We start from the raw sequence: 19,689 nt of genomic DNA, 5'->3' as shown, positions 1-19,689 counted from the left end.
CGCCCATCTCTGCTTCCTTCACTCAGCGCACTAATGAGACAGAAAAACGAGGGGAGCAGCTGGGCCAGGGGAGCGATATGCTCCCCCCACCTCCTCCTGCATCTTCCTATCAAAGTGGAACAACCTTCACCAGCGGAGAGGCTGGTAATGACCGCACGAACACGCAACCTGCAACACCCCCGGCGTGGAACGTCTTCATTGACCGGTCACGCTGGAAATGCGCGACACGTGCAAATGCGGGCGACTAATTCCAGGAGGAGTGTGCGGCGTGACGACTGGATGGCGTTGAGGACAGCACGCACATGAGACGTTTCGAAGAAGCGCCTGCCCATCACAGCAGAACGTCCATGCGGTTTTACGGGGAACTCACCTGTCTGTCGGTCAGGGTGTAGATGTGCTGCAGGTCGGGGCTGAACAGCATGTCTCTCAGTAAGGGACTTCCTCCCTCGCTGACGGTCACCTTCTCATACAGAACCGCCGAGCGGTTTGAGTTCACAGAGTTCACCAGAATCTACAGGAAGACAAGCAGAAAAACCCTCATTTAGATATTTCAGCACACATCTGTTTGGATTGCTTCAAACCTAAGTGGCAAAGAATAAACAGCATTAATATAAAGTATTGGAATAATAGATGACTTTTAAAAATGAATGAAACAAAGTCAAATCTAGCATCTATTAAAATGTGTGTCTGATCAGGTGATAAACTCTGCAGGATCACAATCAAGAGGGGTTTCTATAAAAACCCACTCATGTGAAAATTATGTTTTTGAGGCATTTTTCTGATGATGGAGGACAAATAGTAACTTTAAAACTTGTTTTTCTGAGTATTTATTTAGTCAAATGGTTGTGAATCTGGAGCAGACCAAAAAAAAAGACGCAGTTTGATAAAGATCTTATTTGCAACGTAGGAATGACGCTGGGCGAGCCACAAGCTCTCTGCTGCGCTCCATTCTGATGCATCCACCTGCAGACAAATGTACAGAAACAGAGAGCTCTCAGCAAGCGGGTGGGGGAGGGGGGGGGGGGGTGCCCGTCCACAATTCAGAGGTGAATTTCTAATGAACTCCTGCCGCTCTGCAGAAACTATGTCCTAGAAAATGACACCGATTTGTGGATTTTGGCTAAAAACAACAACATCAAAAGATGATCGGAGAGGGACCCAATTTCCTCATCGGGTCACATGGCCCCCAACTAATGTTGCCGTTGTTTGACTTGCTGCACCCTCTGCACTCAGGCTGCTTCATACCTGTCCTCACCCCCTTCTTCACGTTTCATATCGGAGTATTTTCTTGTTTTAATACAGTCATGAGTTTGTTCAGTCTCCATAAAGCACTTTGCTGTGCCTCGGTGGGAGAACGGCGCTTTACAAACAAAGCCACCGCGCCCGCTTGGTTAAATAACTCAGGCTGAACTCATTGCTTAACATCCGAATAAACAAAGTTGTAAATACATCCAGTTTTTTATGCACCAAACAGATCTTTTTTATGCGACTCTAAATATGCTGCACATTTAAATGCAATAAAATGATGAACTGAAATGATGAACTTTTTCATATAGCAGCTTCCACACACATAAGTGTACATATCTTCCTCCTGCAGGAAGACGGGTTGCATCTGCAGGAACCTGCTTCTTTTTTTCATTTTCAGAGAGGTAGGAAGCATTCAAAGAAGGAAAGAAAGGAAGATGAATTCTGGAGGAAGGTTTAAAGCGTCTGTTTTTAGAGAGCCGTGAAAAGGGCTTAAGTGAAAGCCTGCATTATCCGTAGTATTTTTAATTGTATAATTATTGAGAGCACAGACATGATTAGAGAGCTGGATGCTTGGAGAGGGGAACCATTGACAGGATAAAGGTGTTATCGTGACTGTAAAGCAGAGATACCTACTCAGGGTTTCACAAGAAGGCGTTTAAAAATAAAACTACCATCAAATTTTTTATTTACCACAGCAGTGTGGCTCTGTGCCGGCTAACGTATCCAGGCGGTGCTGCCATCGAGGCCCCGGAAGTCGGCTTCCACTAACTCGTGCAAAAAGGCTCCAGTTGGATTTTTCTGCTAAGAATTTGTCCAGGTGTGGAATGGAGCTGTGCAGATGCAAGATAAAGGAGATGGAGGACGGCTGTGAGCCAAAGTCATCTCAGCGGCAAATGAAAGGTGCAGAGCGACGGTGGGGAGGGCAAGTGTCGGCTCTTCATTACGGAGCGCCGGTGACATCAGGCCGCGGTGACGCATGGGGGGGGGGGGGGGGGGCAGCAGGAAGTGAGGACAAAGAAAATGATCCTCACACAGAAATGGATGATAACAGAGACACATCTGCATGCTGATACTGTGTGCAGGCTGATAAGTGCGTGCAGAAGAGGCACACAGCTGGAAGCCAAAAAATACACCCTGCTTGTGATGGAAGAATTTATTTACAATCACACCAAAAGAAAGCAGGGACAACAATCCCATTATCGGTCTCTCTGCTGGTGAGTGTCTGAGAGGCACAGAGATCCACAGATAGACTGAAAGAGCTCATAAGGCTGTGATAAAGCACTGGAGATGAGAGGAAATATGGACCTTATTATCTAGATAATGGGCCCGTAAACAAAGGATGCATTTCATTCACACTGATGGCTCGCATCTAGAAGTGCAAATGCACAACACCAACACACCGGGGCACACCGAATTTTCCACTTTTATTTATTTATTTATTTTAGAACGAACAACAAAAATAAGGAAAAATGGTGGCTGATGCAAAGAGAAGGGAAGAATGTGAGAAGGTTTACCTGCACTGAATGCGTTTCCTGAAAAAGGCAAACTGTTAAATATCTTTCCAATAATCCGTTTATTTTCATCTGTTTGTTATGACAGGTTTTCTTTGATGCACAGAAATCACAAAAAATATTTCAGAATTCACTCCAACCACGAAAAATTTGATTAAGAATACGTTAAAAAGATATAAAAAACAAACAAAAAAAATGCACTGAGAGCAAGTTTATGTCAGAATTCCCTTCCTACTCCTTGACCACTAATATGGGGCGGCCGTGGTGCAGCGGTAGGGGCGGTCGACTCATGATCGTAAGATTGCAGGTTCGATTCCCGCCTTGCACGCCCATGTGTCGAAGTGTCCTTGTCCACTGAACCCCACCTTGCCTCTGTTCGGCAACGGAGCCGCCATCAGTGTGTGAATGTGTGTTTGAATGTGTGTGTGCATGGGTGAATGGGACTGTGACTGTAAAGCGCTTTGGGCCTTCGTAGGAAGGTAGAATACGCTATATAAGTAAACGCCATTTACCATTTACCATATTGCGGGACTATCTAGTCCCCCGGATTTTAAAGCAATTCAGACACATGCTCACTACATTATATTTTATTTTTATGCTAAATATGACATCATCCATTTACAAAAATCAAATCAAGTGAACATTTTACCAAGACTATTTAAGAATCCGCTGTTGGAGATGCATTTTTTTGTAATGAAAAATCGTTCAAATGCAATGAATTGTTGTCTTTATTTTCCATTCTAGTGAGTATCGCTAGTTTTTCGCCAAGACTTCTGAGAAATTTCCAGGGCACTGCATTTTTTAATTGTAGCTTCTGACTCTGCATAACAAACGTCAAACGCCCTTTGTGGCGAGTTAAGTAGTGAGTAAATTTGGACACAACGCAGGTTGTAAATTCCTTCCCCTGGCGTGGGCAGCTTTTAGAAAACAAAATCCTATGGAGTCCATCAAGTGAACAGATGGATGAGTAGATGGATGGATGTATGCAAGAGTTAAAGATAATCTGATTAAATAAAACCGTGTAGTAACCGAGTAGAACTACTGCTTACAGTCTAGCAGGTTCATTTGTGTGGCTGTGCGCTGAGAATGCGCGTCCAAACATCTACTCCCATCCTGAAGCACCTTCCGTGTTTTAACACGCCACAGTCTGTCAGCTATATAAATGCAAAGCACCATGCACGGCTCTGCAAATGCATATAAACCCGGCAAAGAAATCAATGCCGCAGTCGGTCCAGACCAGAGAGGCTGTCGCTGTTTTATTGTTCCCTCAGAATTGCTTAGCTTTCCACTAAGTGCTTGATGGATGGTTTCACAGAATGATGCTGCGCTTGTGTTTTCTGCAGAAGCACCATCACTACGCTCTTGTCAACATGTATAATGTAACATTAACAGACTTTGAACACATTAGAGATTCTGCCATAAGAAAGGAGGCAGAACGGCAAGAAGACAAAAAGACAAAAGCAACACGGGGAAGAATCGCAGCGGGAAATAGGAGTGCTTTTTTTGCTCCTTTGTGGATGTAGATTTTGAGTTTTGTGGGTATTTTTAGAACAACTATCATGTTTAGGAACTTCAGCCACATTCACTGTGGTGTATTCGGTCCAAATGAGTGTTTGTTTCCTTGAACAGTTCTCTTCTAAAGCCTTGGTCACATGCTCCCGTACAGGAGGTTGACCCATGCGGATGCCACAGGTTTTCAGGGTTGTCCAGACCTGTAGACGGTTGTGGACAGTAAACCGCATGCAGACCTGATACGGCCATCTCAGAAGACGTCGTGAAAACGGAACGTACTGCTGTCATGCATGTGGTAAGTGTATCGAAGTATTGGAAAAGATATGACCCGTTACGATGTGCCGGTGAGGCTTTTGCGCCGCACTCTAACTGCTAGTAAGGCTCGAGTACTGCCTCATTACAGGCTCCTGCTGAAAATAAAAAATCTATATACCTGCGTCTCATCTTCACCCCTACTTATTGTATAAGCGTTTACCACGATCTGTCGCCTGCAGCACGCCCGTAGAAAAACTGCATGACCATTTTGTCCCAACAGGTTTACCAAGCGGTCTATGGCCTTGATATTTCCTGAGCGCCACCTGCGCGTAGCGTCCAGGTCTGACCGTTTTTCCCCCGCAGACACCTGAAAGGATGGTTGGGGCTAAGGTGAAAACGTACCTGGACTCAGGGACAAATCGGATGAGTGAAAATGAGGGTTTTTGTTTACGTGCAACTGAACCCTATTCTGGTTACTCACAGTGTAAATGTAGATAGACTGTAATGGATTAAAAAAATTAGGGAACCCAAAGACAAATAAAGAGACATAAGTGCTAAAAAAATCTTGACAGAGGAAACGGTTCAGTAACATGTAACGTGTAAAATGGCAGTCAGAGAATTATAGGAACTAGTTAGTATTGGTTGTTGTCCGTTTTTAATTTAGTAAATGTTCATTTGTTCAGTCCAGACAAGAAAAATCCCAAAACTATCTGTTTTGTGTTTTTACTGTATTAAGCTTGATTTGCTGAAGTGTGACAGTAAACTGAAACAAACTTTAACCACATTAGGGTTCAATAAAAACATGATCCACGTGAATCTCTGCAAATGCATGAAAGAGAAACAAGCTGTCTCCAACCAGAAATTTTCATTTTCCACCAGAAGCTCACGGCAGATGTTCTGGTTCCTCATGCCGCGGAAAAAAACATCAGAGGTTCAGGCCAAAAAAGGAATCAATAGCAAAAAAAAAAAAAAAAAAATTTCAAAAAACTAAACAAAAGGTTTTCCAAGAGACATTTGGTGGGTTTCTCTTTAAAGACACATTTGTGAGGTTCTAGTCCATAACGATCCAGTTTTTTAAAACTACCATTGAAAATGCTCAACATTGGTACAATGGTCGTTCCTGCGTCGTCCACATCCTTACCCCTTTGAATTATGACCAATCGCACAATAGTCGTCTTAGAGCTGACCCGACCAAATATCAACTCCGATAACTGAACCCTCCAAAAACTTAAAGATTTATGACGCCTTCGGATACAGGAATACTAAACACTTGATCACGCCAGCTGTCGTCTCTCAGTCATGAATCCGCCGTTTCTGTCCAGAACACAGAGGACTAGAACTGAACGTAGAAAGACACATGGTTCCACTCTCAACCAAATTTCTCACTTTCTTTGACATTTCGTCCCCTATAAGTCTGACTGCAACCTAATATCCAATTCATCTTCATCCTCCTTCATCACCCAGCTTTTTCTTTTCCTTCTCTCCTTAAAGCGTTAGCATCTCCCTGAACCTGAAGATCCACCCTAAAGCCCCGAGTGCCGGCTTTTATCTGAGCCAGGCAGGCCCGGTTAGCTTTGATAGAAACACTGGATAGCTGGCTGGTGATAGGGAGGCTGTCAGGGCGAGGATGAGAGAGTCGGATGATAAGACAGAGGCGCGTCGACGAAAATGACGCCTGTCATAGCCCCAAGTTACAACCGATAGAGCCCTGTAAACTTCACAGCCTTTATGGCAGGGATGTATCGCAGAGACGAAGGACGCAGAAAACAAAGAAAGCGAGTGAAAATGTTAGGAAGGGGTCGAATGTCTGGAGCATGAATTGGAAGTCTTAAAAGCACTTCTTGTTGTAAACAGCTGCTTGAAGCTGCAATTGAAATAGGACTGGAATGAAAATCTTTACAGCGAGGAATGAAGAAGACCTGGTTGTCCCCAGGTCTGTAGAAGAGCTTTGACACTCCTGCAGGGACTCATCCAACAGCTTTGATATCTGAATGCTTTGAGTGAAAGCAAAACATTAAAACCCGTCAGAAAACACAAAGAACAGACACAGGAGCAATTAATCAGAAGACGTGTCGACTTCAGCGCATGTTTAGGTGCAGGGGGTGAGTTCCTGTCTTTGATGTACAGAGAACGTGCATGTGTATGTTTAGAGGCCCAAACCAAAGTGCGGCTCTCTGAGTAACAAAAGAAAAACTCCTGGAGGGGGTCAACCTGCAGGAAAAAAAATCCTCCATGGGGGCCACAAACACTGGATTATGAGAGGAAGTGGTACAAGGTAGAAGGAAGTAAACCTCAGAAGAGTCTGTGCTGCTGTCGTCTCATTGTATTTATGTGAGAAGGTTAAAAGCATCAGACAAAGGGGAGCATTACCTCAGCCGGGTAAAAACAACAACAGCCACTACTATCCATCTCTGTGTTTATTTAAATGTTCATCTAAAGTGGTCTTAATGAAATAAAGCCTCTACTGACATGAAAATCTTTCTCCAAGCGATTAAGGCTTTTCTGTTGTGTGGAATTGACCTACACAAAGTGTACAGTTCAGAATCTAAGGTGCAGTCATGGTAAACATGTTTGCTTTTTAAAAACATTGAGAGAGATTTGGGTTTTTAAATAGAATGATCTTAAGATGACGCTGAAGTTTTGACGCACAGCCTTGAGCTACGTTCACACCCGGCATGTGACGAACATTCAAGAACGCGCATTTAGCCCTTTGTGTTCACACTGGACGAGCAGGGAGGGCTTATTCTTTTTCTACTGTTTACTAGCTCCTGTCTGTCCCCTACGGTTGGAAGAGACTTAGTGCAAAATGTCAAAGGGTTTTAAAATCTGGTGAATCTTGCTCCAGGATTTTTCTTTCACAGCTCTATTCTAATATATGAAATATCGTTCCGGTCGGACACAAACCGTATTTATTACTTTCTTCTCCATGGCCTCTTTTCCAAACTGTTGCCACTTCCATGAATAAAAATGGACGTCATCCATGCGTCGCTACCAAATCAGAGTCCCTGACTGGTCAAAGTTCGACATTTCAGCGCTCGTTAAATAGCTGCGTGTTTTGTACGTAGAGCCCAAAAACGGACGTCTTTGAGTAGCTGCGCATGAAGCCCGATCAAATGTTTACGCCTGTTTACCTTTTATTGGAAGTAATCACTTGAACTAGCGCTGCCGGGGCGTGCAGGTGGCCTCACACTCAAACTACACGACAAAAACCTTTTTTCTTTTTATTAGATCACCAAGAAGTGATTGCGTCTTGCACAATTGCAGTGTTTCACTGATAAATGTTTCAGGGGAAATAAAAATTTCCCTGCAGAAAAAAGCAAGAAGTTACACAAAAAAAGATGAAAATGCAGGAGATACTTGTGGCAGTTGAGATGAAAACGGTCAAACATCTGTGCTGCTTTGAATTTCTAAAGGTGTGTTTTGACTGGCGAGCACGACCAAGAGGCCACTTCCTGTTTTGGATCAGTGTGAATGAAAAATAAATAAAAACATCTAATCCTAACTGAAACGGAGTTTTCTGTGGAAAGTTTTGAAAACTGAAACTATTGGACTCTGGATTCTGGCAGGTCGCCTGTCATCAAACCTGAAACTGAGTTGATGAAATGTGACGAGCTTCAGTGCATTCCTTTATGAACGAAATACTCGCAGTGATGTTGTATCTGGGCTTCTGGTTGTGAAGCTGGGAGCAGATGGACCATCACACATGAGTGTCCTGATACCACAGTGGGACAAATCCCCACCACACACACACACACACACACACACACGATATCCAGCCGACACACAAAAGAGCTTAAACCTTAACCATATGTAGGTCAGACAGTCAGATACCTTCAAGACATCCGTGACCGACCAACAAAGAGCCGTGGGGACAAAAGTGTAGAAGGAGGGTATACAAACACACACAGACTCAGGCTGCAGTCACACATGTACAAGGGATTTAATTTAGGGCTGAAATACAGGGAAAAGAAACTAACATAACAAAATAAAAGTATGTAATCGTGCAAAAACTAAGTGAGAAGAAAAGAGGTTTGTTTAAGTTTTCAAACTTACAAAACTTTTATTGAAAGAAAAAAAAAAAGGAAAAACTTAAAGCTAAAATTGTTACCAAATTCCTGAATTGATTTGATTCTGGTTCATCATCGTTCGAACAGTTTTGGTCGAATTTGTTTGATTTGTTTTTCAAATTTCCAATTTGCTTTGTTATAAAAAAACATTTTTGTAGATAAACTAAAAATTATGCAAAGGTAGAAATGAAATTAGTGAATCTATTTAGGCTCAAAGCAGATTTTACAGCAGATGTTTTGTAAATAAAGGGCGGTTTGATCGATTCAAACCTTTTTGAAACGGTGAGCCGTTCTCCCCCAGCGTTCTTTAAAAGAACACATTTTATTCATAAACTATCTATATAAAGGCCACGATCCTTTAATGAGTAATAACCAGTCTTTGCAAAGTGAGATATAATTAGAGCTTTAAACAGAGCAGACATTGTCACGTACGCTGCAGCACCTGACGCGCTCCGTCACGGGCGGCGAGGCTTTCACGGCGCCCTCAGCAGTGCGTTCAGCTACGTATGTAATTCGCTCTATTCTTTCATATCAAGTTACTTCTGATGCCAGCTCTTATTGACTGGCTTTCCTATTCATCCACATGTCTACACGGAGATTATTCACGCGCGAGTCTGTGGCCTTTCACCAGCAGGGCGCACTAAAGGTCAGACGCTGGCAGGCACAGCTGCAGCAGAACATGCAACAGGCTGTAACAGGAAGAGCAGGGGGGGTGGGGAAGGCTCCATACCCCCCAGCAGCGGCACGTGCATGGATGCATGCATGCATGCATGCAACCCAGACTGGAAGAAAACAAGCTGCTTTAACAGCAAATTAAACCTATTTATCACTGCTGGGGCCTTTAAATCGGCGAAATGAAAAGACCGTGTCAGTGCTCTTTCCCTCTATCTCTACACGTGTCTGATGCATTCATCTCCTCCTCTCACGTACGCTCCTGCTTCAGTTTCATCTTCTCCTCTCTCCGTCTCCACCTTTTCCCTCAGAATTAAATGCCTCTAGCTAGCAGTCGTCAGATAAGTGCGTGTAGCGGGGTTGCTAGACACGACGCAGCGGCGGCATTTCATCTTCCACCCATCACTAAATCGCACTAACTCAATCATCAGCGTGGATTACTAACACACACACACACACACACAGCTGTGAGTGTGCAAATCCCTGCATCAGAGAGGTGCTTTACTATGACTGATTTTATCAGCTGTCGAGCAAAAGGGAAGAAATTGCACCACAACATTATCATATACAATACCGGGAAGCTCAAAGATAAAGACTTCCAACTGAATACCGATTGGGTGTCACCGTTCAGACGAGGAAAGATGCAGCACGTGAACTGAAATATGGCTGCACACTGATGTTGAAGACATGACTGTTGCAGAGCAGCTTGATGGTGTGGAGTGTGGTGGGTGTGGAAGGAGGACAGAAACTTGCCCTGCGACCATGACAGCGTCACGCTGCCATGGCTGCAGGGCTGCTGAGGAGGAGGAGGAGGAAGAAGAAGGGAAGTTCTGGTAACAAGCTGCTTGCTGCCAGCCTTTTCAGAGGCAGGAAGGTGCGAAACCAAACAAAGATTTGGAAGAGAGCTTAATGCAGCGAGGGGAGACGGCGAGAGTGGCTTTGCAGCGAGGAGCGGAGGCCAGACAAACAAAGAGAGTTCAGCGCGGGAGCCGTGTTTGCTCTGCCAGTGAAACAAACCCAGTAGACAGACGCAGCACTTCTGCAAGTGACAAAATACTCCGCAGTGTGCACAGTTACTCTGTTTCATCAAGGTACTGGTCATAAGATCTGAACATAAAGCACATTTCTGCAGACACGCAGGTTCTGCTCTGAACGCGAAACTATGCGGAAATCTCGCCTCAGCGTTTACCGTTCTCCCTCAGATTACAGCGAACGGGACCTCATTTCCAGCTGTAATTACCAAGGCAGGTGTGTTTGCATGTGTGTGTCTTCCTGTGGGAAAGCGTCAGTGATTACATGGCCACTGGCGCTTCTAATAACATCATTTCAAAGAAGAGAGGAAGAGAACGGCTGGGGAGATGAGTGATTTGGCTAAACGAATCCATCCTGGTAGAACGGCTGAAAGGAAAAGACCATCTCCACCTTTCCTCAGGAGTTCTCCAAAGCATTTAAAACACCAAAAGCATTTTAAAAATGGCCAAAACACAGTCTGATTTCAAGAAACGTCCTTTTTAAATCTGAATATGCTTCCTTGTCATTCTTTTGAAGAGTCTTTTGAATTTTTACAGACAAGAATAGCAGATTTTTTGCCACCAGCTGCGGTCCGGTCCTCGACCCTTTTGATCCACCTTTAGAAAAGGTAACATCACTTTCTTTTGTTTTCTTAGGATATTCTGATTTACACTTCTGTCTGTTTTTTTTTTAATAATAGAAACACTTGAAATAGTTCTAAAAGAGAAACTGGTCCTCTGCCTTAATACATAACCATAGGTGAAGGTTTTTTTTCTCTTTTTTTTTTATAGCACTTCTGCAGATCAAAATCCCAAAGTGTCTCACAATGTTAAGAGAGCATCAAGTCAAACAGAATTTGACTTGCTGTATTTTAAAACGCAGAACAGGAGTGATCTGTCTCGGTGACAAAGGAAGAGCATTCCAAAGACGAGGGGCAAGCGCTTGGAAAGCGTCATGTCCTCTGGTTTTACAACACGTTTGGGAGGAGTTAGAAGTTTTTGGTTTGAGGACCTTGAAGGACGAGACGAAGTGTTAGGGGGCTAAAAGCTCAACAGGCATTTTTCTGTGCTAGGCATTAAAAAAAAAACAAGTCAAATTCAAAATCAACAGTAGAGCAGTTAAAAGAGCTCGTTTCATTTTAAAAGCTTTGCAGCAGAGTTTTGGAAGAACTGCTGACGTTTTAAAGAGTTTTGTTAAGTAAAAAGCAAATTACAATCAAACGAGAGGAAATAAAAACGTGAATAATCATCTCCAAGTCAGGTCTACATAGACTGTTTTAGAATTTGCCCACGTTTCTTTGGGATGGAAACAATATTTGACCATTTGTTTTGAACCTCCTTACAAAGAATTTCTCCAACATTACCCCAACATTTCTGAGACTCCACTGAACAGAGGAGCTCAGAGAGCCGATGTATTGTTTGACTGAAGGGGTTTTGTTTACAGGAGCAACAATTAACGGTTTAATTAACTGTCTTCTGACCTTTTAAGCTTAAATGGTTACTAGGCAACCAGTATTTAATGCTAGTTAAACAATCCAATAAACTAGAAAATTGTTGAGGTCTTTCAAGAAAAAAAAGCAATATTGCTGGATGTCATCTGCATAAAAATAATAGAAAATGTGGCCACATTTTCTAATTTCCAAGAGGAAAGAATGAATAAAATAGGGCCCAGGACAGAACCCTGGGGAACACCACAAGATATTCCCTTTTCAGAAGTTATCAAAACTACGATGGCAAAGTTTTCCCGATGAGGTAAGAAATAAAAAAATAAAAAACCTTTTACAGCTGTTGAGATTTTAAAATGTATCATCAGAATTCTGCCGTCGTTGTATGGAGCTTCTTCCATCTTTTAAATGAACTGCAGAAGTATAAACCCCCAACAAGAATTTGAAAAATGCTTTTATTACATGAAGAAGTGATTACTGCAACTCCCTGTGCTTGGGACTTGATCGGTCTCTCCTCCTGGAGGAAAAATGTCTCTGCCTTTAATCTCTTTCCCTTCCTTTCCTCATTATTTGTTTTGACATTTCTCTCTACTTCATCTGCATCTTTTAGGTGAACTCTCTCATCCATAGGAGACGCTCTAACACAAGTGAGAGGTGTTGGTTCCAGTAAAAAGCCTGATGGCTTCAATTAGAGATTATGAGGATAAAGATGCAAAATGTTTGGTATTTGTAGACATTAAGAAATGCTGTTGGTGTTGAAAATGAGTTTTCTTTTTAGTGCCGTTTCAGTGGTTTACTTTACATGTGATCTTAATCAGTGAGTGGTGGCGGAGGCGGTAAACTTTAGAAAGTTTTTCCGGAAAAGTTTTGGTTATTTGTCCACTTAATGAAGGACAGAAAAATGTGTTCACCTCAAAACCTGAATTTATTGTCTTTGAGCACAACATCAGAGAAGCACGAAAAAGAGTAAATGTGAGCTAAGATGTGCTGCACAGCTGCTGATACAACTTTATAAAACAAGACAAAAGCGTGAACACAGGTGAAGAGTGAAATTTAAATCAATTGAACAAAGAAATCAACTTTAAAGTTATGAAAATGAAAACATTTACGCAGTTTTAGCATGATAATCGGCTGTAAAGACATTGGAAAACTATTTGACGTTAGTGATGATTCTTCACGGGAATTCCGAATTAACAAAAAACCCAAACTCAAACTGTATATTTGCTGAGGTTTGCAACTACAACAAAAAATCACTTTCCGAGACAATAAAACCAATTCTTCTCTGATCCATCTGCTGCTACTGAATCAACACCTTTGCTGCTGATTCTCATCTTTTACTCCCAGAATATCCATGAAGGAAGGAACGTCTGGAATTAAGTTCAAGTCTGACATTATTCCCGGCTGATCGCTTTACAACGGCAAAGTTTCTGGTGATTTCCAGCCCAGCTACATGAACGGCAGATTCTAGTTATTCACTCATCATTTGGCTACAGGTTTTCACAAAGCTGTGTTGCACTTTCTCTCCTTTCTAAGGTGTTCTTGCTTTACTGAGACAATAGTTTAAACTACAGATTCAAAAATCATTCAACTGAAAAGATTGAAACCTGAAAAACATTTTTATTATCAGAAAAACATGGATGAAGGATTGTTTTTAGTTGTTTGATGACGTGGAATGAGAAATATTCCTAAAATAATCTCAAGTTAAACGGCAGAAGTTGTCGTCTGACTCCTCGGTTCCTTTAAATGCAGCGGTAAGCAGACCTTGCAGAGGTTTATCCGTCCACAAAGCTTGAGTCACTGTGAAGCAAAGTCAAAAGTCCAAAACCTTCACCCACACCATTGTGAGTGAGGTGAGCGCTGCTCCTGGTTTCGGTAGGGGAGGGGCCACATTCCTCACAAGGCTGAACATATTTGGCGCTTCCATAAAGCCCTGCACGGCCTCACTGAATTCTTGGCAGCGGCGTGAGAACAGACCTCCGTGCACGCCGACACCGGCTGGGTTTTATCCACCAACATACTTCTTCCAGCAAGATGGAGCTGGGAAGACGCTGCCATGGCAACCGGTAAAACAAAAAATGCCCTGAGCGGCAGAGAAAGCACAAACATCACTGCCCGCATGAGAAGCTCCAAGACTGAGAAGACAGCTCTGGAAAACTTTTGCCGAGCGTTAAAGGTGAAAGAGAGGCGTGCTTTGAGCGGTATGCGACCTGCAGGCCTGGAGGAGTTGCTGCTGTTAGTTTAACACGACTGGACCGTGTTTGCGTTTGTCCTTGAGGCAGAACTCCGTTTTTCTTGGCATGTGGCTAATGCCTTACGTTGAGGCTCAGAAGGAGACATCCTGATGGATGAAGCTTTTGTGCATTTATGGACTTTATCTAAAAGAACGACAGGTGATAAATGCTTCCATCCAAACAGAAACGTAAGCGTCTGCATGTGAACTAAAGGCAAAAGGCTTTCTGAACGGATTCCTCTGTTGGTTGCGCCTATAGTGTTGAGGAAAAGTAAATAAAAGTTATTTGGTGTCTCAGTCTGAAACAAAAGACGAGCCGACTCAGCGGTACAGGGAGACGAAACGTTTCATCACCTTCTCCTGCTGGGTGGGTGAGACCACCCACCTTTACGAGCAGACTGTTAATTCCTGTTTGGGGAGAATCCAGACTAAAGTCTGACTCGCGTTCAGGTCTGCTGGTGGGGATTCAGCCTTAAAACCGTGGGTAGACCGACGCCTCTCCAGCCGCTCTTCCTTCAACACCTAATGTCTACGTTCAACATTTCTGGATCTCCTTCCACCTCTAGGCTCCTCAAATCCTTTTCCATCCTGTAAGATCCCTGCCTGTGTGGTGTAAGCGTCCGTTGGGAAGGTCTTGGCTGCTTCGGTCCAAACAAAAGGACGTGACTGATTCAAAGTCCAAACAACCGAGTGGAGAGAGGAGAAAACGCTCCTCTTCAGATGAGTACAGGAGAGACGGGAACAGACACTCGGTTGGAAAACAGAGGGAGTGAAGTTTAGTGTGAGGCAGAGAGGCAGCATGTCCCGAAGACACACATTTACAAACGCCCATTTTTATCGCCGAATGACACAAAAAAAAAAAAAAAAAAAACAACTTTGCCATTTTCTCCATGGACCAAAGTTCAGGCCGATAAGGTGTTTATTGCATTAGTGACGGGCGCATTCCACACGCCGGGCGCACCTGTGTTGTTCACACGTCTCGTCTCTCTATTCACGCTCTTGTTGGCGAAGACGTCTTTCGGTCCACCCCTTTTTCCGAGTGGGACCGCAGACTTCAGCCGGCACAGAGGCTGTTGGCTCATTTCATCTGGAACACATACTGGGAAGCGGGAATGTGAGGAATGTGGTTTCCATGCACACACCTGTACGCAGCTGCACACACGCCTCATAAAAACGCTGCAGCAACAAAAGAAAGGAACACAACAGAAGTCATCCTGATACCTGACAATTCAATTAATGAATTTGTATCTGTGGGGAGAACCATCGGAGCGTTCTTTTAAACTTTGATTTGAATCCAATTAAACAAAGGTTAAAGTTCTGGACTTTTCAACAAAAAAAGTAATAATAAAAAAACTGGAACAGGCTGTTGTCCTGTAAAAAAACACACCTGACCTCTAATAACAAGTATCAAAACTGTTTTTATATAATAACCCTCAAAGAAACACTCGGATCATAAGAGCAGGTTTCATGTTAAGGAACAGGACAAGACGCCTGGACAGACTCATCGTCGCCAAGAACAGCTGCTTGTTCTAGAACAAAAATTTATCTGAAATTAGCAAAAGGAAAAAGAAAACAGTTTTGTTAAATGTCTTCATCCATAGTTTCTTTTTTACAGTGTGGTCATTTTTCTCTTCTCATCCGTCAGTCAGGACACATTTTTTTCTTGCTTTTCTTTCATATGTACTTTTCCAGACTCATGCAAGGAGCCTTCTTTTTCCCCTTCTCTTAATGCGTGGCATCGCTTCCCTTTTTTACAATGTTTATGCTTTTTTAATGTAGTTTATACATGCATCATTATTACGTGCATCATTCAAGATGGCGCGTTGTTTTTGCCAGATTCTTATTAAAATGTGTGGCTTTCCACGACTGTTCCACTCATTGTTTAATGAACTTTTCATGCATGGACCACCAATGTATAACCTTTATGATATTTTATCATGTTCTAATTACATAAGTGACGTATGAATCGCTAATGAATTGCATATAAACAGTACAAAATAAAAATGAATCACACAGGATTCATGTTCTTTGTTGATTTACGTGTTCTCTGGTGGTTTATTCGTACTTCTGCGGTTTTAACGTGGTTCATTTGTGATACTTCTGTATAAGTTTCACTTAAAGACCACAACTTCTCACTTTTTCCATGTAGATTCACGTATGACCAATTTCCTCTGTGCAATATGCACAAAAACTACGTAGTGGCTGTGAGACACAGCCTTTAAGGGTGGGTGTGGGCTGCCTGTGGCTGAAAAATGGGCAACCGTGAAAACATTCATGCAAATTATTTCTACCGGCTCCGTTTCTATACGGCTGAAGTAGGCGAGACGCAGGCGCATCATACCGATAGATCCTTTGGACTGCACAAGTAGTCTGTCAGTGCTGTTCACTTGATAAGTGCACGCTCCTTGTTTTTCGGTCTGACGGTTAGAAATGAGGAAACGAGACAACGAGTACAGAGAGTCGTTTGTGTGGACATCCTATGGCCATCCTTTGGACACCCTATGATCATCCTATGGCATCTATGGCATGCGGCATTCGCACGGGGTTACCGACGACCAGAGTGCGGTGTACAACACCATCAACGCTGCATCATGATTGCGTGCAACTTCCATTCGCCTTCAAAAAACTTCATAATACACTTACCATGACAACAGTACGTTCCATATTTATGACGTCCCTTGAGGTGGCCGTACGAGCCTCAAGGAAACTTTAGCAAAGTTACTTGATCATTTTTAGAAGATGTCCTGAAGTGAGTCAGCTGCTCTGCTGTGAGAATGTGAGTCTGCACTTATTTAGATGTAATTGAAATAATAAACCATTCACTCAAACATCTACGGTAGTACATGGAGCAAAGCGGTGCCTCACACCCAACCAGGAAGTGAACATGGCCTCGCTGCCTCAAACCTTTGCTGAGTAGACTCATTGTGTGCTTCTGTGCGTGTGTATTGAGCTGCTGCTCTCAGATAACATCTATTAATACCTCCACTGCTCAATGCAGGCCACTTTACACCAGCATGTGTAAGCACCAGTTCACAGAGGGCGCGCACAGAAACGGACTGAAGCAGATGAAGCCTGCAGTGTGCGCACATAGATGCACTCCATGCCGAGCTGGCACGCCAACAAAAAAGCAACACACACCCCAGGCATGCCAGAGCATCAGTGCTGCGGCAGCTGGTGTCACCAGGTGGAAGACAAAAGCCCCACCTCTGCTTTGGCTTGTAGCCACGGGAACAGAATTAGGCCAAACCAATGGCTGCTGCGTTTGAGACGACAAGCTTGACACCCAAAAGCTGCCCACCCAGGCTCCAGCACATTCCTGGTAAATGAAGACAATTAGAAGCTATAAGTGACTTGTATGTTTCTGCGGGTGCCCCGTTTCCACCACAGCTGAGAGGCCGTCGCACAATTAGTGTGAGTAAATTTGGCAACACCCAAACACACATGGAAATTACCAACCGCTGAGTTATTGTTTGAGATCTTTGGACTTGCTCAAGAGTCTCCATGGCGTTCTGCATTGTTTGTGGAGAAACTGTGTTTATGCGATACTGTGGGTCAAATCCAAAAGTCTTTGTGTTTAAAGAAAACGAGCAAAGCAGAGATGGGGAGGGAAAAAGCAGCAACGATTAAAAACTGTTTTTTTGTTTCAACTTAAAATATCTATCTTAGACATGGGAGCTCGTCAGAGTTTACCGCTTTGTCGTTTGTCGTGGATTTTAGCAAAACAACACAAGAACAACATTTTTATAAAGTGATCAGCTAAACCAAAAAAGATGGAGATGGAAATGTTTCTGTAGGAGATGCAGCAGAGGTCAGTATACAGCCGTTACACCCCATGGGTGGACAGAGGGTGTGTGCTGTCCCTCATTAGTTTGGTTTGGACTGAAACCAGAGCCGTTTTTTTCATTCAGCTTGCTGGTTGCCCTCTATTTTTTATGTTTTTTTTTAAACATTTGCATTTCTAAAAGTGTGTGTGGGGGGGGGGGGGGGGGGGGGGGGGGGGGACAAACAAGCCGGACAGATGCTGGAAGTGGAGTACGCCCAGTAAGGATATTTTGAAGCTGAGGACTTAAGATCTCACCGCAGGGGTGAGAAAAATGTTTTTGGAACCAGAGTGTAATTATGTTTGCGCCTGTTGTGAAATCAGAGCATTTCACATTGTAGTGAATGGAGACTGATTTCTGCAGCACTATAGTGGTAAACTGATCTGGTTCCAGTTTTGTTTTCATTCTAACTTCAAGACTGAAGTGCAACTGTTCAACTTCACAAAAAATTAGTCATAAAATACAATAGGTAAGGAAAAACTCCTAAAAAATAATAATAATAATAAAAATAAACGGATTCCAGGAGAAAAAGGAAACCTCAGAGAAGACACTTAGGTTCATACGCTGAACCCCATTGTGCTCCTGGTGGTTATAGGTTGGCGCCAGTGTTTGGTAGCAGCGTGGGTGAATGGGACTGTGACGGTAAAGCGTTTTGGGCCGTTTTTCCGTTTACTACCACGCAGACAGTTAGTGTGCTTCTGTAGCTGACTAAAACTGACCAAACAAGTTCTCAGGCTCCCTTTTTTAAAACTTTTCAAAGTCAGAAACGGACACGCTAACGTCTCTACAGTTTTCACATGTTTGGACATCCCTGCTCAGTCTGTGTAACTGGATGGAAGCTCACTTGCTCTGCCAGGGTGCTATTTTAGGTTTTCTCCATCTTTGACACTCACATGAAGATTTTTGAGCTAACAGACAAGAGTTTGCTTTGGACCAAATAGGGGAAGAGAAGAAAGCCGACTGTGAAAGTTTCCAGAGTCAGCTGAGGGCAGTTGACTGTCACAAGACCAATCTTTTTCAAAGTGCTTCTTTATTCCGACTCCTTCTGTTTCTCTTGCACACACATTTACACGCTTATCTTGCCCTTTTTATCTCCCCGACTCTCCCAGGGCGGCACACACACACAGACACAGGAAGTGGTCGTGCACGGAGGAAACTGTTCGTATGAAAAACAGAGGAAACTCAACATCCTGAATTACTTTCCCCTCACATGAAAAACAAAAAACTCACTGAAGCCCACAGATGCAGAATTAGACTGATTAGAGAAGCTGTAAAATATGACAGTAGAGACAAATGTGTAGCGATGATTCTGCTGCTGTTGTGCTGAACTGACAAGAGATTGGAGACACAAATATCTGCTCCCTCACAGCTTTTGTTGTGCAAAACACAATCCACTCAATTGGATTAACTCGCAACCAAAGTAAATTACTCTGGAAATGAACTCTGGCTTTTACTTCTGATGTACGCAGAGCTACCGAGAAGACGCATCAAAGCTAGATGACTTTTTTGTAATGCCCCCCCACCCATTCCTCCACTCCCTCCTGGTTGCTTCTACATCACAAAAACACACACAAAAACATAGAGCACACTAACAATTTTTCAAAGGTAACCATGCATCGCTATTAGCTTACTCCACACAGAAGGGAATGGGATGCTTGCTTGCTCCCACCATACACTCACAAGCTTAGCCATTCCTGTCCTAACAGACCTGGACTAACACACACACACACACACACACACACACACACACACACCATTAAGCAGCAGCATGGGCGCTCAGCAGGATTTAGAGGACAATTAAAAAGCTCAATTAGACTTATATTCTTATTTCCTCAAATGAGCGCGTTACAGATGGTGAGGCATGCTCTTTGCTTTCAAAAACACACTTTGATAGTTTCCTCCTGGGAAACAGCACTTG

The 19,689-nt window shown here is 43.2% G+C and overlaps 1 protein-coding gene across 4 annotated transcripts in view; it reads right to left on the bottom strand.

Annotated features, from left to right (window-relative positions):
* LOC101175150 (plexin-A1) overlaps window positions 1-19,689 on the bottom strand; it is a 187,179-nt gene that overhangs the window by 100,549 nt on the left and 66,941 nt on the right. For all 4 annotated transcript variants that reach the window (XM_011475605.3, XM_011475607.3, XM_011475606.3 and 1 more), the window contains exon 4: window positions 371-511. In XM_011475605.3, coding sequence (XP_011473907.1) covers window positions 371-511 — 141 coding nt within the window. The remainder of the gene's footprint in view (window positions 1-370; window positions 512-19,689) is intronic.

This window comes from Oryzias latipes, chromosome 5 (assembly GCF_002234675.1).
Source record: "Oryzias latipes chromosome 5, ASM223467v1".
Taxonomy (NCBI): Eukaryota; Metazoa; Chordata; class Actinopteri; order Beloniformes; family Adrianichthyidae; genus Oryzias; species Oryzias latipes.
The sequence above is the reverse complement of the archived record's forward strand: the minus strand, read 5'-3'. Positions and strand labels throughout refer to the sequence as shown.